Raw genomic sequence first — 23,335 nt, 5'->3', positions numbered from 1 at the left:
CTTTCCCCTTACTCATTGCTCAGAGCCCTACCCTGCCTTACAAGTTAAATGTTAATCAGCACAAACTGAAATTCACATTGATTTAATGGTGATAAGTCAGGACCTGAAACCTTTGTGGTGCTGAAATCCATTGCATATCTTTAAATCTCCATGGAAGTATAAGGTGTCAACATTCCACAGTCTCTGATTCTCTCTTCCCTAACCCTGTATTTACATGTAAAAGGCATGAACATACATATAATCCCAACTCTAACGGCACAGAAAGAAAAGCCCCCTGCATTGTAAGCAGCCATGTCTGTTTTCTACCAGCCAGGCTAAACAAAAAGAGCCTTCGGACAACTCCAGTCCCTTTGGCAATAGGCAGCAGCTCTGTGAAATCATTTGAAAGAAGCAATCAATAGATCACAATTCACTTGACACCAACTAACTGGCAGCAACTTCCGCCTGCAGTGGCATTGCTGTAACTTGAAAATTGTGCAACACCTTTAGTAAACACTTCCTCATGTAGGAACAAGAATAAAGCCGAAGGACCCAGTCTCCCTCCTTCACTGCAGAAGGCAGGGCAGGTTAAAGTAGGAAGAAGCTAGAGGCCAGTCTTTCTCAAAGCAAGGAGACTGCTTTCCAGGCTTAGCTGACATGATTAAAGTACTTCTGATTTCTACAGTTTTGCTCCTTTCTCAACACCGAGGTAAGTTTTTTCTCCTTTTATCAAATCGCTGCTAAGTACAGTGACTGATAAGTGTCTATAGCTTTTGTGAGCTTTTAATTAGCAACAGGTGGCTGATACTGAAGAACCATGGTTGCATTTGTTGTACTCACACCAAATGAAGTCACTTGAAGACAATGGCATTGCTGAAAATAGAGGTTTTTGTTTCACTACCAAAGTTAAAAAGTAATCACTAAAATTCTCAAGAAAGGCGGATTAGTAAAGAAATAGTTACCCGATTGAGTCAAGCCTTGGAACAAGTTTGTTCTGAGGAAGTGAGAAAGCCATTTTTTGACAATTGTGAGAGAATTTATTCAACTTGGCTAATTTGTTGCTTTTACAACATTTGAATTATAATTTTTTTATTGGAATTAAATGAACAGTCATCTACTTGCAATTGAAATAGAATGATAAACGTCTATTTATGCAGCACCAGGATAATATCTTGAGATCACCCAGAATATGATTAAATAATTATATATTAAGTCCTTCCCAATATTAAGTACGTATAATTATTTAACTGTATTCTATATAAGGTGCCATACATTAGTTTTTGAGTGTATTCTTGCTTGCTTGCTATTTGAATCAGGAGCAGATTTTCAGACCACGACATGCACAAATATACACACATTTGCACATGCAATTCATGGTCACTTGGACATGTAATTGTCTTCAGTTCACACACCATATTATGCACAGAATTAAACACATTTGTGTATGGAATTATATGCATTTTCTTAAGAAGAGTTCTGAAAATCTTCCCCTTGAGACTTTATATATCTTGGTCAAAGAGATTTAATTTTTATATGTAGATCCACACTAACTAGTGGTGTTAATTCCTGATTTAAGATGGTTGGGAAATTGAGGTATTTATTTATGCCTTATCGCCAATTTTTTACCTGTTGTAACAGATCCAGAATCCATTTCTTGCTTAGAAAAAACTGAGTTAAAATCATGCCTGAAGCAAAACAAGATGACCATACATTTACTCTGAAGAACTGACTCTAGGAAAACTATTAGAAACAGAACAAAATATAACTGCCTACTTAACACACCCAGAATCTTGTAGCTAAAAATCCTCATATGAAATACATACCAAAAGTATTAAACTGTAAGGCTTGTCTTGACTAGAGAAAAGGTCAGGTTTAGATCAGGCTACCTAGCTAAACCCAACCTAACTTGAGCAACCAAGGCTGTAATCTGACTTCCTAAAAATCAAGCTAAAGGCATTACCCTGAATCTGCAATAGGAAATTATGGTTAGGTTGATTTTAGTAACAACACTCAATCACTTTTCCTATTCTAGTCAAAGCCAAGCTAGGGGCTGTTTCAGGAACTCATACTCTCTGATTAGTGCTCACTCACATTATTCACTGAAGAGACCCACTGATTTCACTCAAACTATTTACATAAGGAACTACTTCTCAAATGGAGGAGCTGCAAAATCAGACCCATAGAAAGTAACATTCGTTGGGTGCTGAGCTCTTTTGAAAATCTATCTACAAGTGTCACAATGGGAGATGCTGGGTCCTGAGTGCTTAGGAAAACCTGTCTGTTAGTCTATAAGGTGCCACAGGATTCTTTGCTGCTTTTAGGAAAACCTGGCATTTATTTATGTGATTAAAATAGGAGCTGACCTATTTTTGAAATTCTAGTCCCAAATGTAGGTGCTGAACCCATGAAAATTTGTCCCTTAGGGTGAAATTCACCCTCATGCAACAGGATTAAAGGGGGCTTATGCGGTACATAGGCCTTGTGATGTCTCATAGGACAGAATCTGATTTTCAGGGACTCTGAACACCTTCAAGGGAAGTCACATGTGCGAGAACCTCTGAAAATCAGGTCGTGATACACTGATGTTCTTCATGTGCAGAAGTTGAAAAACACTTCTTACCCTTAGTAAGCTCTTTACTACCACAATACCTCTACCACATACTTCACTACTATACAGACAGACATACAACATATGCACGTGCACAAGGGGAGATGGAAAAAGGCCATTTGGGTCATCTAAGATGTCTCTCCTGCCACCTCCATCACGTACATGTATGTTCCCTACCTCCAGCACATTTTCCAGTGCTTTGCCCAGTCCATTTCAAATGCCACCAGCCACAGCAGGTCAAAAATGTCATTGAAATAGAAACTTTCCATGGGAATGTGTCAATTTTAACAAAGTTTCCCTTTTTTAAAAACAAAAGTTGAAATGAAGTGTTTTGACCTTTTCAGAACAAAGCATTTTGAAGGTATGTATTGAAATGACTTTTCATTACAAAATATATTTTAGTTTATATTATAAATTATGATACAGCATAACATTTTAAAAAGTCAAAAATCAGAAGAAAACATTTCAACTTTAACACAATGAAATGCTTTGAATGGCCCAAAACAATGTCTGTCCTCCCCCCTCCCCCCGAATAATTTTGGGGGAAACTTTGAATTTTTTTGGTTTTCATTCCAATTTGGACCCAGGAGTCCCAACCTCAGATTCTACTTCTGCACATACTTCTACTTCTGCCCTCTCACTCTAGTGATCCTAATGGATTCTGGACGTGGCTCCATGCTCCAGACAGGGATATCAAGAGCTTGCACACCACATCACACTGGTACTAGTGTATGATCCACAATGGGGTGATCTGTCCAAAACAGGAGAGTGGCTGTAGTCCAGTCCAGGGGTTCTCAAACTTCATTGCACTTCAACCCCATTCTTACAACAAAAATTACTACATGACCCCAGGAGCGGGGACTGAAGCATGAGCCCACCCAAGTGGGGGGCCAAAGCTGAAACCCCAGGGCTTCATACCCAGGCTTGGGGCTTGTAACCTGAGCCCTGCCTCCCACAGCTGAAGCCGAAGTCTGACCCCAGGCAGTGAGATTTGGGCTTGGGCTTCAGTCCCGGGCCCCAGACAGTCTAACTCCAAACCTGATGACCCCATTAAAATGGGGTCGTGATCCACTTTGGGGTCCTGACCCACAGTTTGAGAACCGCTGGATTAGAGGATGAGGGAACAAGAGCAGCTTGGAAAACGAGAGCATCTGTTACCATAGATATTAGAGAATATTTAATGACTCAGTTCTGGATTGGTGATAAAGAAGCTATAGGGATATGGAGATCTAACAGGTGCAGAGTAACCGTAATACTCTGATCCAGATCCAGCAGCTAGGATAGGCTGAACCTCAGTGGTACCAGTTCTAGTCATTGTTCCATACCTGATGTAGCGAGCACTGTACAGCCATTTACATTCAGATCACTTTTCAACGCAATGGCTAATACTGCTCAGAAGGCAGCACAAGAGAACATTTTTGGCTACCAAATATTTTCTCAGCCTGGCAGCTGCTTCTAGCAGCAGCAATGCAAAAACTACGAGACATATTGCCCATTGGCCCAGAACACTCTGGGGCCAGATGCATCCTCTTTCTGCTGGGAATGATAAAAGGGCCTTCCCTCCCATTGTGCGACTATTTCTGATTGCCTCATAACGTGAATAAATGTCAGCAGTTTTAGCTGAGCTGTTTGTTCTGCGGATACAGAATAGTGTCCAGAGGACACAAAGCTAGATCTTCTCTGGAATAGTTTAGACCAGGGGTTCTCAAACTTTATTGCACTGCAACCCCCTTCTGACAACAAAAATTACAACTGGACCCCAGGAAAGGGGTCCAAAGCCCGAGCCCTGCCACCCTGAGGTGGGCAAAGCCCAAGGCTTCAGCCACCACAGGGGGCCTGTAACCTGAGCCCCGCCACCCAGGGCTGAAGCACTCAGGCTTCGGCCCTGCGTGGTTGGGCTCAGACTTTGGCCCTGGCTCCAGCAAGTCTAATACCAGCCTTGGCGACCCCATTAAAATGGGGTCTCGACCCAGTTTGGGGTCCTGACCCACAATCTGAGAACCACTGGTCCAGTGCATAAGTCATATGGCTTCTGCTATCTCAAAGCTTGTTGAAGGGGAGATCATGGTAGATGGAAATAATACAGGAGTAACAGATGCACAGCAGCCACCTGGGATAGGAAGATAGATGGATTCATGTATATACCCACATATATGTCTAGTAATGATCAACATCACAGAGGAATCAGTAGCAATCCAGAACAATCAAATTCTTCCTGAAAGAACTATCTCGGAAGACCCCTGTGCAACTGGTCTGTTACAGCTATTAGGTAATATGCTAATCGTACCTAATGCTATGCTAGATGCTATCTAATATATACAAGTTCTCTGCTGCAAAGAGATTAAAAACTAAGTTAGACCCGGATTCAAGAAAGCATTTCTATTTAGGACAACACTTAAGCATGTGCTTAAGTCCCATCGGACTTACAGTGAAGTATGGGCCTAAGTGCTTTCTTGCATTGGGGCCTCAGATATAATGCAATAAAGGGGTTGTACAGAAGGTTGAAGGAGTGTGCCCATGGTTAAGATCATGGGGTTACTCAGCAGAGGCCGGTGTACAGCATGATGGAATAATATTTAGAGTAAACAGACATTAGCTGGCACTAGTATATAAAAGACACACAGGTGCCACATATCCTCTGCAGCCTGAGCGGAAATTCTATTTATATTCCTCCCACTCGGAAACAATCACAAATTATCCTGTTAACATGAAATAGGTCAGATTTTTTCAAAAACCATTCATGCGCCTTGAAACAGATGCTCTGTTCCAGTCTTTCTTCTGTGCACTGCTCCGAGATCTGAGTTTGTCAAGTGTAACAGAGGGATCTAGAAGCAAAATCACATCTAGCCAGAGCTACAGGCTTAGCTAATAATTTAAGAAGGGCTAAGCTCCCACAGCCAAATCTACAATGCCCATCTGAAATGCAATTCGCTCTCCTACCCTAAGCTCAGCATTATACCCAATAGAGATTTGAGAGCCCTGAGAGGAGAATTTTGCTCTTGAGGTAGGACAGAAGAGACACACTGGCAAAAGAGCACTAGCAACATGACTAGGGCCAGATCATGATAGCACAAGGGGAGCAAGAGAAGGAATGCAGAGCTGGCTCTGCACAGAGGAGGTACAATTGAAACCCCCAGGCCCTCCTCAGCTCATGGTCAACTCCTTGCTATCATCCATCTGCTTGTAATCCACCCCAAAAGAGCTATGGTCCTGCTCCCATCTGCACACCCACCAGTGAAGATGGCCAGATGCACTGTGTGAGGGGAAAGCAGGATGGGAGAAGGGTAGCTTGCTGCACCTTCCTTAACACAATCCCCACCCACACCTACTCACCAGCCCCTGTGATAGCCAGATGCACCTGCCCCAAAGAACTATCCACCCTCAAGCTAACACTGAGTTGATGAAGCTCTGAAATGCCCCCAGTGTGGGCAGGTGCCTATCAAGGTACAATCTGACCCATAATACAGACTGCAGCTCTCCCACGCAATAATGGCACAGGAGACAACTACTGGGTATTGCAAAATGTGCACATGCTGATGTACTGACTAACCATGAGGCTCCCTGGTTACCTAACTGGTTTTCTTGTATTCTGGCATGATGATTAGTGCTGTGCACATCTGTTCACAGTGAAGTGTGCGGTCAGTCAGTCATTATCAAAGTTTCATAGCCTCAGGGCCTTTTGGCATTGAACTCACTCTGGTCTTGGATATCTACAGTGCTTTTGTGTGAATGCATTTAACTAGCCTCAAGAGGAGTTAATTAATGAGATTGGTCCAATCCCATGGCCATACTAATACATACGCTTTGCTGGATAAAATATCCATATTCTACCATCTGATACTTCTAGTATGCAAGCACCTGTATGCGGTCTGTGAAATGTATTTTTTCCCTATGATAGTTCCCTCTGAAATTTTTCTGATTTTGGCATACAAAGATTCAGATTTTCAGGTTTTCAGTGAAAACCCTCTTTTTTTGGACAAAACCAGAACTTTTTTGGCAAAAAATTATGTTTCATTGACAAGCCATTTTCCATAGGAAAAAAGGACATTTTGATGCAAATTTTCCAACTTACTCAAGTGAGGAGGGGCAGAGAAAAATGGTTAGATCACATGCCTAGCCATCTAGCCTCTTGGGGTTTATTCTCAGCTGGGCCACTGACTCGCTATGCAACTTACTTACCCTTTCTATGCCTACAAAATAGGGCTAATAAAAATACCTGTCTCACACATGAAAGGTACAGTCTCAGCCCAGGCTCAGCCCAGGCTATTAATGAGTTCTGGACAAATTTTCAAAAGAGACTAGTGTCCAATTTTTCCAATGCTCAACTTGAGACAGATGTTTTAGCAGGGCCTGATTTTCAGAGCACGTCTGCTTAGCCCTTAATGAAAATTAAGCCCTCTAAAGTTGTTGCAGATTGGACACTCAGAATCCAAGCCACCAAAAAAATCACTAGTCACTTTTGAAAATTTTGGCCGCACAATCGAGTGTTGCGTTTGGATTCAGCACCAGGTGGTGTCCAACTGCTTGTGCTATGGACTGGGTATAGTTTCTGCATGAGGAATGCAATATGGAAGCTCAGTTCTAAGGAAACATGGTGGTCATCTGTTCTGCTTCCAGAAGAGATAGCTGTAACCTCTTGGCCGGCTGAAGATGAGAAAAAAGCCAATATGGCTGTTGCTATCCCTGGATATTCTAGCAGCAGCTGAGGGGCTAACCACAAACACAGACTATGAATCCAATCAACCATGATGGGCACACCCTCAGTCTAAGAGTCTGATATCACTCCTGCCATCTCTTACAGTTCCTTCCTGTGGCCAGCATCACTTGGACTGTATTATGCAGGAAGCCAGATTAGCTGATTGTAATGGTCCCTTCGGGCTTTGAAATCTATGAACCACTCTTTCTCCTACAAACGTCCTTGTACACAACTATATTGATCACAAAACAGCTGGTATGAAGTGTTCTCATAAGGAACTAAACATATTCCATACTCCTATATAAAACCCCAAATAAAAAGCAGGAGCAGGGAGCAGGAGAGGACTGAACAAAAGGAGAGAAAAAGACGACAATAAAAAGCAGAAAAGAGAAAAAAATTTCAACTATCACATGCAGATAATCACGCCCAGTAAGATATAATAGGTGAAACATGCTACAGGAGGAGGATTAACTGGAACTATTTCTATGAAAAGACTAGTTGAAAATATCTCTAAAGAATTAATCTGACATTGCTCCCAGTCCCAACTACCCATGAATACTGTAAACTTACTTACCTACCATACAGGAGGAATTCTTTGTTAATTTACACGACTTTCTGTAATAGAGTCTGGTGATCATTAACTCTACAGAACCACCTGACCTCACCTGCATCAGTTGCAAAACAGTGAATGCACAAGTAAAGGTGACATTTTGAAAATCTTGCCCAACATGTTGATATAAAAATTGTGCAGTGCTAAAATACAATTCTATGAAATGCATGAAAATTAAATAAAATGATACAGCATTTAGAATCTATGGAATTTAAAAAATAAATACATTTGTTTTGACAAATCTTTTTGTTTCCCTTAGGGACTGCACGAAGGGAATTACCTGGGGTGAAGGACTACGAAGTGGTATATCCACACAAACTACACACGTTACATAAAAGAGATGTAGCAGGAAATCAAAATCCCAACAAAGGGGTAATAAAGGAGGCATTTTTTATTTGTTAGCATGGGAATGGGATAGTTTTGTCTTGGGTCAGAGTGTACTTAACTTTCAAGATAAGTTAGATCCAGACATCAGATCATACTAATGGAACAGAATAACTAGACTATTGAATCCATTCCCCTGCAAGGGCAGGCCATGATAGTCACACAGTAAAAGTAGGTGGCAAAGTCTAAATGTGATTGGTGAGTCTCCTCCTAGTTCATGATGATATGTTTATTCACAGTGTAAACCAACTCATTAGTTGGCATTAGTGGCACTTTTTGCTCAAAAGTAGAGCTCGGTGGATAGTGGAAAACAGTAGAGCAGAAGCACCTAGCATTCTGGGGTGTTGTATTTTAGATCCAAAATATGCAACAGAGCCACATCCTCCAATCTACCTTTGGGTGGTGGTGGAACAAATCAGTGGGTAGGGTTCAGGACAGAGTTCTACTCCTAGCTCTGCCACCAGCATGCTGGGGGATGTTGAGTAAGTCACTTGACTTCTCTTGGCCTCTCTTTCTCCATCTGTCAAATGGGGCAGCAAGACTTGCTGTCCTGAGATCTATGAATAAAGGCCCCAACACAGGAGAGCATAAGCACATGCTTAACTTTAAGCACTTTAATAATTATTACTATTATTGAGATAGTGCCTAGTGATCCACCAAGTGCCTATTGTGTTAGGCACTGAATAAACTGAGTAGTAGATGGTCCCTGCCCTGAAAAGTTTACAATCTAAATAGAAAAGACAGACAAAGGGTAGGGGAAAGGGATATAACATACCACTGAGTTCAGCTAAAACAATTCAAATGCTTAAAGTTAAGATCATGCTTAGGTGCTTGGATGAATAGGGATAGGATTATTCACATGCTTCAAGTTAAGTATGTGCTCAAGTGCTTTCCAGAACTGGGTCTTAAGCGAAGTAGAGTCTCCTATGGAAGTCAGCAGAGCTGTACGTGTACCTTTGAGAGCAGACTTTAGATTTTAGAGTTCAATTTATTAACGTCATTTAAAAACTGATGCTTAGTCTAGAACTGCCAGCGAGTTTATTGTCGTGGGGGAGTTAGTGGTCTCAAGACCAGTAAATTCACAGTGAGGCTGGTGCTTATTGCTATCAACATTACAACACTCAAATATTTGCAGGCAAGATATGATGACAGGATGCAATATGAAATTAAAGTCAACGGTGAGAAAGTGATACTTCATCTAGAAAAAAATAAGTAAGTTCAATTTCTTTTCTTATAACATTATCACTATCACTCAGGTCACTGGAAAAAGATACTATAAAGCACTCAGGATACAATTTCTAAAAGTAAATGGGACTTAGGGAGAAATTTTAACTCTTAGATATCATAGTGATGGCAGCAAAATAAGAGCCTTAACAGAATAGAATAGAATCAGCGGCACTATAGCAGAGCCTGGCTAGCATGCCACAACTCCAGAACAGATATATGACATTTGCTGTGATTGTAATGACATTCCTCCAGCTCCTGCTGCTTTCTGTTGGATTTGAAAACCTTGGCTGCAGCAAACATGACTTGTGAACACTTGTCCATGCCTCAGTTTCCCTATATGTAAATAGGCAATAATAATACTGACTGACTTTCAGGGATATTGTGTATTCACATTTATGAAGAATCCTGAGATCCTCATAAGGAATAAATTATAAAAATGCGATAGGTAGGCAGACAGACTATTAGTGCCCATTTATGAAATCATAGCTGCCTTTACTGTTAACTTTGCTCTCTCACTCCTACTTATTAGTCTAAATTAACCTGTGGTTTATTGTCTAAATCCTAGATTATAAAATTTGTGCATCAGGGGTTGTCTTTGTGTTATGTTTGTTCTTTTCCTAATGCAGTGGAGCTTTGATTCCTGTTTGCGAGTGTGTAGGTGCTCTCACACTGGAAAATATTATAATAGACATTTTACAAGTGATCAGACTTCTAAATCTTACTGGGTTCTGAATTAATATTGCAAAATAAGAAACATATCCTGGCCTAATGAGTTTAGTCTATACATATAGTATATGCAAGGTACATAGAGAAGAGGCTATAATACAAAACAGAGAATATCAGAACACTATCGGACCATACAGAGCAAACATGAAATAACGTGTAATCGTTATTTTGCATTGGCTGGGTGTGTCTTTTGAATTCTTTATGTTTGATGTTGTGTCATTTTAGGTACGTTTTAAGTGGCGTGTTTTTAAAGATTGTGTAACTATTCCTTAAAGTGGCAATCGGTTTATATTAAATGTATCAGAAATAGAAATAGAAACAAATAAATATTAGTCTCTGTTTTAAGCTAATCAAACTATTTGAAGGGAGCAGAGGAAGAGGAATTGGGAAGCCTTTTGGTGTTAGCTTCCTTTCTTTAAAAATATGATGATCCATCGAATTGCTCATAGAGGTTTGGAACATTAGTACTAGCTGAAGTGAATTGGGCTCCAATTCATGACTGACTTCTGTGGGACTGCTCTGGTTGCTTTAAATTAAGCATCTGTTCAGTGCTTTTGTGGTCTGGGACCAGAGTGCTCAGAAACTTGCAAGACTGAGCCACTGGTGATCAGTGTGCATGCAAGCAAGTCAGAATGCAAAATGAATGCAGTGTATTCAGTGGTTGCTGAATTAAAAGAATGTATTCCAGGGATATCATGTCCACATGTTTAGTGTTTTACTATTTCTGTATCTACACTTACATGTATGTCTTTCTAAATGTAGATAGACTTACAGTGAAAAAAAAAATCAGCCTCAACTACGAACCAAGTATGGACAATTTCATCCCCACGGGGAGTTTGACAAAGTTATAAATAACTGAAAACAGAGGGTAATAATGGAAAGTATTGATCAATCTCTATATATGTGTGTGTGTTGTACATAGATGAGCCAGATCTTCCATTGCTCTGCATGTTAGTCAAAGTGGGTGGAAAGCACTAATACATCAGAATAGTAGCGTTTCACGCTCACTTCAAACTGGCACAAATGACTACTCAAGGTGTAGTAGCCCAAGAAAGAATCAGGCCCGTGTATGTATTTAAAAAGGTATAGTTTTGTACTCTCAGGAAGTTATTTTATATTAATACAATGAATAGGCTTTGGTTTGACTTTAGAAGTCTCTTTGTTTGGATAAGGGTTGTGAAGAGGCCTAACTGTTCAGCGGTCTTAATTCTCTAGTCTTTTGATGTTAAAAATAACAACACTGTGCATACTAGTGTTTAAAAAATGGTTTGAAGCTCATTATGTAATTACTTCTTCCCTTGATTACTCCAGCATCATTATTAGCTGGAATAACAGGCCCATTGTATTCTTTCCAGGGATCTATTTGCCAAGGATTACTCTGAAACTCATTACTCACATGAGGGTCGAGAAGTGACAACAAGTCCTCAGATCAAGGTAACATACGAAGGCTCTTCTACAAATCTGTAATCACATGGTGTTCCATGGGGGATTCACCGGCATATTAGCAACAGCACAATCCACTCTTTAATGGAACATATAGGTCCAGATCCTAAGCTCGTATAAACTGACATAGCTTCACTCGCCTTCATGAATGAGTGAATGAGGTTGTGTATCTTGACCTCAATGGAACTGCACTGATTTACACCACTTGAGAATCCAAACCATAGCTTTCTTTATAACAAAGAAAACATTTTTCATGTCTATAGCTTTTGAACACATCTCCCAACCTGCTAGAATTCCCAGAGGAAAGGGAATGGGGCCCATTGAGACTAAACATTCTATGGCTCTGTATGCATAACTTAGTTTCACAAAAGGAGCAAAGTTATTCATTTAACGAGCCCAATCTCAGTGAGATCATGAACTCAGATAAACACACCTTCACTCACACACTTACCCTGCCTCCCACCCACATAGCAGATGCATTAAAATGTATTACAGGTTATACCAGATGGCTTCCTTGGACCGTGACCAATCAGTTACTCAGTTATAAGCACAAAGGCAGTCACTGTACAAGCTTTTTTTTTTAATTAACTGTATGTCTGTGGGTCTTAACCCACTGAACTACAAAACTCCCCTATTTTAAGCCATTGTTCATTGTATTTTTTTAACAATTACAATTTGAAATGCAGCAATAAATATTCTTTGTCCTGGAGAAGGCAAGAGTAACAATAGAAATTTGGATGGGTAAAATCTGTGTAAGGACTTCAGGATTCCTCTTCTTAATATTACAGAGGCCATGCCTCATTTTTCTATTTATTTCTCTCACCAAATGGAAGTTTGCATTTGGTTAAAGATTATTCCAAACAAGGCATGCTGCACGGACATCTGATACGCTGTATGACCGAGGAATTCCAGCTTTGCTCATACTGCTCTGTGGTTAAACATTTTTCAGCGTACCTTGCATCAGCATGAAGTGTACAGCAATTGTTTATTATTTTCTCTAATAATGTTCCTTTCGTCAATGCCTCTTTCATTGTAAAGAAGCTGACATATCGAGATGAATGGCTGTTAAACCGTAATGTGAAAGCCAGCATCCATGAGCAATGAAAAGTACATTTGTATGTGGGTTTAAATGCCATTTCACAAGCTTGTATTCAAGAAAGCAGTTAGGGTAACATTTTCAAAAGCACCCAAGTGACTTAGACATCCCATTGAACCCACTTGGCTCTATTGGAATTTAGGTTCTTAAATCACCTGGACATCTGAAAATTTCATCCTCAAACACATGTTCACTTTTAAGCATATTCTTAGCTTCAATGGGACTTGACAGGACTTAATCATATTCAAGTTAAGCACAGAATTAAGAGGTTTCCTGCATTGGCGTCATACTGAAAGAACATAACCTCTGATTCTGCAAAGCACTTAAGCATGTGCTTAACTTTAAATACAGGGGTAATCCTACCCTATTCCACATTTAAGCACATGCTTAACTTTGAGAACATGAGAAACACATGTTTAAAGTTAAGTACATGAAAAAGTGCTTTGCTGAATCAGGGCAACAGAAGGCAAATAAACTTGGCAGCTGTAATCCACTGGAAGATTCTTCTATGGAGGGGAAAGCCTGTGCTGGTTAGACTTGCCAAAGTTAGGTCACCTTTGTGCCAACAGACCAACAACGGAGCTGCTGTAACTGACCTGGGAATTGTCACCCTCCATTTCCATTTCAAGCAGGAGGTACCACAGGTCATAATTTCCTTTTGAAAGCATAGGCAATTAAAGTAAATGGTGGAGAGGGTACCAGTCTCCTTTCTGACCAGAGAACCGTAACTCAGATTTGATAGAAAACAAAAACTACAATATTCAGAGAAAATCATCTCCAAATGGGACATATCCACCAATAATGTAATATGACATAATGCTACAGATGTAATTGGAGCTAAGCCAGTTCACACCAGCTGAAGATCTGGCCCAATATGACAATTTATCATTGCTTCCTGACAGGACCACTGTTTTTACGACGGTCACATCCAAAATGATAATGACTCAGAAGCAAGCATCAGTGCCTGCAGTGGTTTGAAGTAAGATTGTAGCTAATAGTCTTCATGGTGAAATGATACATGAATGTACTTTTTAATCTACAAGACTTTTTGTTCCCTTGCTCTTTATTTATAGTCACAGTTGCAGCCAGTGCTATGAATCAGTAAGATCTCAAAAGTTTAGCTTTATAAGGGTGAAATCACTATGAGAATGGGTCTGAGTAGTTATCCTACAGATCTCCTGAAGAAAACTGTTTATAAAGAAAAGAGAAAAAGAAAGAAAAACCCAGAGGGTGTCAGCAATTGTTTGGAGGGGGTGCAACTGCATATTTTCACTCTGGTTCTAATACTAGATAGGAAACTAAAGGAACACCGATGTGCTGTAGGAAGATATGTTGATAATTCAGCAGGACGTGATAAACCAGTGCTTGAATATGCTTGAATATGGTGTTAGGTGGAGCTGTGTTGATGGAGATCCAGTCTTTTGCATGAGACAATCAATTCAAAAATCTGTCCTTTTGTAACCATTAAAGATTCCATTCAATTTAAAGGGCTGGGAACATTAGTTAAACAATTTTAAAAGGAATATTGTTCCATCAGAAAATGGGGTTTCATCCACACAGAAATCTTCTGGGGAAAAAGACTGATTTCAGCAAAATTCTCTGTCAGAATGTTTTGTTTCAGGTTAACACACAGAAATGAAATCTTCTGATTTCGGAATGTGAAAACATTTTGTTTTGATCACAAATGTCAAAACAAAACATTTTGACATTTCCAATTAAAACACTGAAATGAAAAGTTCTGCACAATTTTAATCTTTTCTTCTTGAATTAGGATGAACACAAACGCCAAAATATCAAATTTCCCATGGAATCAAAATTCCATTTTCTGGTCAGAGCTCATCTGTATAAAAGTCATGAATAGAATTCTGTTCCACTGGCTTAATTCCAGTTTGAGTAGTTTTACTTTTCTAACCTAATTTCCCCTAGAATTTCAGTTTCTCATGGCATTTTTTACTTCCTGTTGTGTACTGTATTTGAGGGCTGTTAAAATTCTACTATGTACCGTTATACCAGTATGTAGTGTGATCCTTATACTAGGGAAGAAAAGTACTCCACAAACGTGAGTCGTCATTATTCTGATAAAATCCTATGGATTCTCAAAGATCTCACCTTCATTCTGATCTGAGGGGTTTAAAAAAATGTTTCACAGAGGATATTTCAAGACCCATGGTCAACGATACCTTATCCAACCCCTGAAGCTCACAGACAGCGAGGAACATGCAGTCTTTAAATATGAAAACCTGGAAGATGTTGAAGGCCCAAAAACTTGTGGCGTAACCAACACTACCTGGGAATCAGAAGATCCTATCAAAAAGTCCTCTAGATCCAGCACCAGTCTGGAAGTGAGTATCAACCTGAAGATAAACTAAATCACTAAGAACATTTCTGAGAATTAGTTTTTGTGATTCAGGCATAAAGGGGTGAATTACTCCATATTTTGAAAATAATCAATCAATTATTCCTACCTAGAAGGGCAATGTGAGACAGGATCTTAGGTGTAGTGAGGGATTCACCATGCTGTTGCTGGAATAGAGGCAATCCGTGTTTCATGTTGTATGTGCTGGGTAACTCCAGGAGAGAATTACATCTTGTAAAACTGAATGGGTTCTTCGTTAAAGCACCTATTTATAGAGATTCTGCAACTGTGACTAGCATTCTAGCCATGTGTACACAGACTGACTCCTGGTGCCTGCTCTGAATACTTCTCTCCTGCAACCTGTGCTTCTCCCTCCAAGTTCCATGCAGGTTGCTACACTGTATAACTTGTTGTTTTAATTGGGAACCACAGCTTAGAAAAGGAGGAAAATATTATCCGTTTTCAGTTAATTTAGTTTTAAATCAGTACAGATACAATCCTAAAGTCAGCTTCTGTAACCGTGGGCCTGATCCTCAGTTACAGCTCCTTTACATCAGAATCAGTCCCTGTGCATGAAAAATGCACACATCCATCCAAATTACACCTGAAACGGCCCAAATTTAATGTGCAAATATTGCATCTGCAAATGCACATTTTGCACATGGAAATGGCACAGTTTGCACACACATTTTTGGAGGCATTTTGAAAATGTGGCCTTGACAGGTATACATTTTTAATATGAACTCACAGATCTGAAATGTGACTCAAGCTGTTGAATCCTGTACATAGCTGAAGGGAACGCAATTTATCTTCCATTAGTTTTGCGTAGTGTTAATTAACATAGTAGCAGGCAGCTTTAAACACAAATAAAGGCAAATTCTAGCTGCAGATACAAGCATGCAATTGCCAATGGGGAATCAATGGATTGAGTTCACCCACTACAGTTTTGAATATTATTGGTCAATACAAGTTGCGTATTGATCTAAGGCCAAAATTTAATTAATTTAAATTAAAAAAAGAACTATAGGCTAGATTTACAAAGGTATTTAGGCTTAGTCAATGCGACTTAGGTGCCAAACAATATCAATGGAAGTTATGCACCTAACTGACTTAGGTGCTTCTGTAAATTCTACTAGGTGCCTGTCTGCATCTTTAGGCACCTAAATACCTTTGAAAATCTGACCCTGAGCTTCTGAAGTGTAAAATGGGGATGACAGTATTTCCACTCTCAGTAATTTAGAGAGAGAGATTATATGATTATAAAATATTCTTCTTGAATCTAAAGGGGGCAGATCAGAACAGGTCCTAACCATCTTTTGCAAAATGTTTTTCTTAGAAAAAGGAATACCTGAAAGCAAAGAAGTATGTTGAAGTCTACATAGTTGTAGACAATGCTGCGGTGAGTATTCAGACGAACATTTTTCACTTTACCTTTACAACAACTATGGATTTGATTTTTCAAAGCACTCAGCACTGGTCTAACTGTGCTCCCATTGAGACAAATGGGAGTATTATCCTTGACTTCAGCGGCGGGCAGTGTTAAGCCAACTTTGAGCAAGGAAGATCCTGCCCTATGAAGATTTGAAATTCACAATGGACAGCCAAATATAGATCTCAAGTAAGACTGATTGGAAAATGTTTGTCGACATACTGACATTTTTTGTATGACAATATACGTGTATGGCCTGGTTCTCTGTTGCCCTGCAACTAGTGTGAGAGCCTATCCCACATGCCTTCCCCAGTTGCACCACATAAGAGAGCTATAATGGAGTGAAGGAAACCTAAAATCCCCAGTTCCAGCTATGGGAGGATTCCCTTAAAGCAGGCACTGAGAAAGACAGCTGTAAAGCTGTCCTCTGAAGATCCTTCTTAAGCCCTGGCTTATGGGGCGTGCTGGGGCAGGGCTACAGAATCCCAGACAAGGTTGCCATAACTGAGATAGACCCCCAGGGCTATCTACATTATATCAGGCGTCCTGGAGCAGGCAGAACCCAAAGGTGACTTAGCCACTATAATCTTCTCTGTCCTCCTGGGCTGCAGGTTCTGTGCTGTGCCTTTAAGAGGCTCAGGACAGGATATCATATGAGCTAACTGGTAGTAGCAGGAGGCTGTCATCCTCAATGTGGACTAGCCACATGATACACTTTGACCCTGATCCCACAAGCTGCTTCACACAAGCGAATCACTGTGCCCAGGTGGAACCCCCATCTACCCCAGTGGGACTCTGCAGAAGCGCAGGGGTCCACATGTGCAGAATAGCGTGTAGGATCAGCTCATTGGCTGTGTGATCTTGACCACCATCTCGTCCCCAATACCTTTAACAAGTATTTTCAGCAGCATTTCAAGGATTTGGGGCCCACCTGACCAGAGGGAATGTGGAGAGGAGCAGAGAGAGTTATGGCCACCAGAAGTATTTATGAGCCAGGAGAGGTTTGCAAATAAAGACGGAGATTTTGAATACAAGAGAATCGTAACTAAATAAATTAAATTAAAGAAGATATACCTATCTCCTAGAACTAGAAGGGACCCTGACCTTTAAGGGTCATCGAGTCCAGCCCCCTGCCTTCATTAGCAGGACCAAGTACTGATTTTGCCCCAAGTGGCCCTCTCATGGATTGAACTCACAACCCTAGGTTTAGCAGACCAATGCTCAAACCACTGAGCTATTGTAGCTGATCAGTTACACAACCTGCTGTGTAGGTAAAATATGGATATTATAAAAAGGTCCTGATCCTGCAAACAAATACGTGCTAAACTTCAAGCACAAGAGCAGTCTCAATTGTTACCAATGGGCTTAAAGTTAAGCAACCTGTGTTTGCAGGATCATGTCCACAGCTGATCATATTTCTGATAGACACTTTCATGCTTACTGATTCATGCTCCTCTCATCCACTGGACCCAACACTTGGAAGTTACATCACGAATGAATGTGTTTCCATTAACTAAAACAGTGCAGTACCAGGAAAGGCGAATCATCTTGGCATGAAAAATAATGAACAAAAACTAGAACAATTTTTTTTCCAAATCGTCGTCATTGGTTCTTCTTTTTTTCCCCTATCAGCATATTTTCTAAGAACATTACTATATTTGGTGTTGTGAAAGTATGACACTTCCATCATATGTCCCAGTTTTCAGGGGGAAGTTTACTCAGCCTTAAATATTTTCCAAAGGCAGAAACTTGACATCAGCCCAGGAGCAATCTCTTTTAAACTAATTTTCATAAAACCTGCTATTACCTTTTTTTTTTTTTAGATTCTAAGGGCCTCATCTGTACTACAGCCTCTTTACACCACAGTGAAAAGAGGCCTTAGAGTGAGTGGAACTTTACTTTACACCTATTCTAAGGCTCCTTATTCTGTCAGAACAGTGTAAAGGGGCTTTAATGTAAACCAGACCCTAAAAGGACAGGAAGAAACTCAGATCTGTATGAGTTTAGGCTACTTTGTCACTTTTGTACAGCATCCTCTGAAACTCTACAAATCCGATTCTTCCTCACTTGCACTTGTGTCAATCAGGATTAAATCAACTGAAATCAGTGGTGAAAAGTGGATTTCGGTTGTGATCAGAATCAGGTCTGGGTTGTGCACCTTCTATTTTAGCATACAAAAACACTACCAGATGTAAAGCCTAATCCAAAACCTACTGAAATCAAGGAAAGTCTTTCCACTGACTTTAATGGGCTTTGAATCAAGCCCTTTGTGTTTATTATGAGAACTAGTGCCAATGATTTAATATTCATAAACACTTATGGTAATGCTACACCTGATAGTAAGTGTTTGCAGGCCCCTCAGGGTAAGCCCACCAGGCCGCCTAAGCTTGAGAGCCTAAGCTGCAGTCCAAACCACACCGATATTCAGCTCAAACTCCACTAACACTATTCTGTCTGCCTGGGCTGGGAGACTCGCTCCCAGCTTCAGTGTTGACGTAACATTAGATATTTACAGGTGCTGGTCATCCAGTCTCTAGGCACTGTGCATTAAAAATAATAGGTCAGATCCATAGCTGGTGTAACTCAGCATTGATTTCAATGGCACTATGCAGATTTACATCAGCTGAAGACCTGGCTTAATATCTAGAACGGCTGTTATTTGACAAAGAAAAACAAGAATAGGGGGACAGGATTTGGGGCCTAGTCCCTGAGCCTTGAATTCTCAACCTATACTATTGTGATTGCAGTACAGTAGGTGTTGCGGGCTACAGTACCTATAGTGCAATGTGTAGCTGTATGTAGAAAAGAGACAAATACGGGGGAATATGATTGAGGTCTACAAAATCATGAATGGTGCGAAAAAAGTGAATGGAAAAGCGCTGTTTACTCTTTCACATCACACAAAAACTAGGGGTAACCTGATTAAATGAATAGGCAGCAGGTTTAATAAAACTGAGATGAAGTATTTTTTCCACAAAATGAACATTTATCCTGTGGAACTCGCTGCCATGGGATGTTGTGATGGCCAAAAGTATAACTGGATTCAACAAAGAACTGGATAAGTTCCTGGCAGATGGGTCCATCAATGGTTATTAGCCAAGATGGTCAGAGACATAACCCCAGGCTCAGAGTGAAGATAAACCTCTGACTGCCAGAAGCTGGGAGTTGAAGACACAGCTGGATCACTGCATAATTGCCCTGTTTTGTACACTCCCACTGAAGCTCTGCTACAGGCCACTGTTGGAGACAGGGTCCTGGACATAGGGTGACCAGATAGCAAGTGTGAAAAATTGGGTTGAGGGTGGGGGGTAATAGGAGCCTATATCAGAAAAAGACCCAAAAATCAGGACTGTCCTTATAAAATTGGGACATCTGGTTACTCTACCTTGACAAGATGAACCATGGTCTGACTCAGTATGACAGCTCTTATGTTCTTAACATCACCATCTGCTCTCAAATAGCTATTCACTTCTCAATGACTAAGGGGTGAAATTCACTACTGTGCAGACAGGCAATACAAGGTCTATGCACCACCAGGGCTGGTGCAACCATTTAGGCGACCTAGGCAGTCGCCTAGGGCACTAGGATTTGGGGGGGCATCATTTTATTCGGCAGCAACCGCGGCGCCGGATATTCGGCCACTCCAGTCGCCACTGGCATTTAGGCGGAAGGAGCTGGTGCAGAGGAGCACAGGGAGGGCAGCCTGCAGCAAGTAAAGTGGGGGGTGACACACAGGGGAACTCCCCGCCCAGCTCACCCCTGCTCCTCCTCCTCCTCCTCCCTGAGCACTCCATGACTGCTTCACTTCTCCTGTCTCCCAGGCTTGCGACGCCTAAACTGATTGACGCCGCAAGCCTGGGAGGCGGGAGAAGTGAAGCAGCCACGGCGTGCTCGGGATGCTCGTGCTCGGAGCAGGGGTGACCTGGGGCAGGGGGGGTGCCTCAGAGTGGAGGGTGTGGAGCTGCCGCAAGGTGGGCGCCTCAGGGAAGAGGGGGGGGAGCTGCCGTGGGGCGGGGGGCACCTCAGGGCGGGGGAGGGTGCAAGGTGGAAGTTTCGCCTAGGGTGCGAAACATCCTTGCACCGGTCCTGTGCATCACTGAAGTCTCACTTAGATGCATAAAATAGAGCATAAGGTGGGGGACTTCAGTAGGCCTTGTGCTCTCTCTGCTCAAGGGCTGAATATCATACAATGTGAGCGATTTGAAATATACAATATGATATGAACAGGCGATAAATAGTAAACTGAGATCAGTTGCTATACTAATACCTTCGTTTCACTTTAACAAAGACCACTAATTTGTGGTGCATTTTTATTTGAAATGTTTCAGGTCTTCTTTCCCCAATCGTCGTTTTATTTTTTTCCCTTATCTTGTTACTGATGCTTTCATATTTATTTTTGCAGTATAGGAAGTACAACCGCAACATGGCGAGTATAAGAACACGGGTTTTTGAAATAATCAATTACATCAACATGGTAAGCCTTGTTATTATTAAGTAAAAATGCTACATAATTAATTAAGTTTTGCAGTCTTGGGAGGTTTCTATAATTACACCTAGAAAAGAATGAAGAAAATTGGATCTGTTGGCATTTATGAAAGTGCATAAAGCAGAAATAAAGAATCAGATGGAAAAAATGAAAGGAGAATCTGTGCCTTCACATCTATAAAAGCAGCAGAACCATGATATCAAACTAATGAATTTTTTCCTCACAGTTCACAATGGTTTGGCTGAAAACAACTGTCGACACTGGATCTGATTCTTTACTGCCCCAAGCCTTGCACATTTTATTCACAGCAGTGAAAAGTGGGTATGAAACGCTGCCAAATCAACATAGTGGTTTACACCATCTTTGCGCTCAAGCAACTTACTACACAAGGTCAAGTCAATGGCAATCCATGCTCATGTAAAAGGCAAAATTATAATAAACACTACAAAGGTCTTTTTTTTAAAAATTAAAAGACCAGCTCTTCACAAAACCTTACAATTTCCATCAAATTTTCAAAGAAAATTCTTCCTTAAGAGGAAACTCTATGCCAAGATTCTTATAGATTGCATTTTTATACAGTTAGGCTCCAATCCTCCAAATGCTTATGCATGTGCTTAACTTTAAACATATGATAAATCAATCCAATTCAATTCCATGTGCCTGATTCTCATTTACGTTAATGCCCCATATATTATACTGCTCTAAGGCCTGATCTACACTGTGGGGGGAAAAGGGAGTCTCGATGTAAGATACGCAACTTCAGCTATGGGAATAGCGTAGCTGAAGTCAATGTATCTTATTTCGACTTACCTCCCATCCTCACGGCGCGGGATCGACGGCCACGGCTTCCCCGTCGATTCTACTTCTGCTGCTCGCCCTGGCAGAGTTCCAGAGTCGACGGGAGCGCATTCGGGGATCTATATATTGCGTCTAGATGAGATGTGATATATCGATTCCCAATAGATTGATCACTACCCGCCGATCCGGCGGGTAGTCTGGACATACTCTTAGAGGGTAAAAGAGCCTTACTAGCACAGCAGCTAGAGATCTAGTCCCGACTGTATGCCACATGTCCATAATATCCCGTGCTATATGTTCAGAAGTGAGGGAGAAATAATTATATAACTAAATCAGATATTTTAAGGAAGGGTTTACAGCATCAGCAGGTCTTAGCAATTGTTACAAAGAACTGATTAGAGTTCATTAAAAAGAAGGTGTAAAAAATTTCCACATTTTTTCCTCTCTTTAGTTTGTAATTTCTTTAAATATGCTGCTACAATTTCAAAATGGGACTTATTTTGACAGTTTCTTCAGATGGTCCAAAAATTGGGGGCAGGGAAGGGGAAAGAGGCAGAATTAAGAAAAATCATATTTTTTGCCTTTTTTTAAAAGTTTCAAAACTTCATTGGAATTTCAGAATTCAGAAAAGTTCATTTAGTTTTAGAAATGATCAAATGTTATCAGAATAAGTCCCTGCTGTCCGAAAAAATTATAAGTTACTTAGAGTATGTCTACACTACACGCCGGATCAGCCGGCAGCAAATCGATCCAGTGGGGATTGTTTTATCGCGTCTAGTTTAGATGCGATAAATCAATCCCCGAGCCCTCTCCCGTCAACTCCTGTACTCCAGTGCCACAAGAGGAGCAAGCAGAGTTGACGGGGGAGTGGCAGCAGTCAACTCACCATGGTGAAGACACCACGGTAAGTCGATCTAAGTACGTCGACTTCAGCTACGTTATTCACTTACTTCTTAATTCTTCTGTCCATGATCTCTCCTTACGACAGGTTTATAAAGCCATAAACATTCATGTGGCTTTGATTGGTCTAGAAATCTGGTCAGCTGGGGATCCATTTACTGTGAATTCTTCAGCCGGCACCACGCTGGACAAATTCTCAACATGGCGTCAAACGGACCTGCTGAAACGGAAGAAGAATGACAATGCTCAGTTACTCACGTACGTATGATGTCCTTTTCCTCTTGTATTTCCAAATATGCTAGAAGAATTTGTACCCAGAAATTTGTTTACAAAAGATAACCAGAGGTGCAGTTTATAAGGGTCCTAGTTTTGTCATTTCAAACAGTGGGTTGTAATATTCACAGATCGATAGGGTGAAGCCCTGGCCCCGCTGAAGTCAACAGGAGTTTTTCCATTGACTTCAACGGGGCTAGCATTTCACCTATAGGTTTTTAAGGGCAAAAGAGATTGTTATGTTCATCTAGTCTGAGCTCCAGCAAAACAGGAACACTATAAAATGTGGTACAATGCAAAGTGTTGGTATAAATGCAAATAAAA

At 40.8% G+C, this 23,335-nt stretch overlaps 1 protein-coding gene across 1 annotated transcript; it reads left to right on the top strand.

Annotated features, from left to right (window-relative positions):
- The first annotated feature begins 538 nt into the window (after positions 1–538).
- ADAMDEC1 (ADAM like decysin 1) lies at positions 539–23,006 on the top strand. Its single transcript, XM_050939752.1, has 9 exons — positions 539–688; positions 8,153–8,265; positions 9,413–9,489; positions 11,586–11,664; positions 13,672–13,748; positions 14,919–15,111; positions 16,462–16,524; positions 20,957–21,028; positions 22,827–23,006. Exons 1-9 carry the CDS (start codon positions 637–639, stop codon positions 23,004–23,006), a joined length of 906 nt encoding a protein of 301 aa, XP_050795709.1. The 5' UTR covers positions 539–636.
- The last annotated feature ends 329 nt before the right edge of the window (positions 23,007–23,335 follow it).

Source organism: Gopherus flavomarginatus, chromosome 2 (genome assembly GCF_025201925.1).
Source record: "Gopherus flavomarginatus isolate rGopFla2 chromosome 2, rGopFla2.mat.asm, whole genome shotgun sequence".
In the NCBI taxonomy this organism is placed as follows: domain Eukaryota; kingdom Metazoa; phylum Chordata; order Testudines; family Testudinidae; genus Gopherus; species Gopherus flavomarginatus.
Note: the sequence above shows the minus strand (reverse complement) of the source record. Positions and strands in the feature narration are given on the sequence as shown.

Bases quoted from the DNA above. Each gene is read 5' to 3' on its own strand.
- ADAMDEC1 (XM_050939752.1), top strand. From the start codon at position 637: ATGATTAAAGTACTTCTGATTTCTACAGTTTTGCTCCTTTCTCAACAC. The intron at 689-8,152 runs GTAAGTTTTTTC...TGTTTCCCTTAG, and splicing joins GCTCCTTTCTCAACACCGAG to GGACTGCACGAAGGGAATTA. The intron at 9,490-11,585 runs GTAAGTTCAATT...TATTCTTTCCAG, and splicing joins CTTCATCTAGAAAAAAATAA to GGATCTATTTGCCAAGGATT.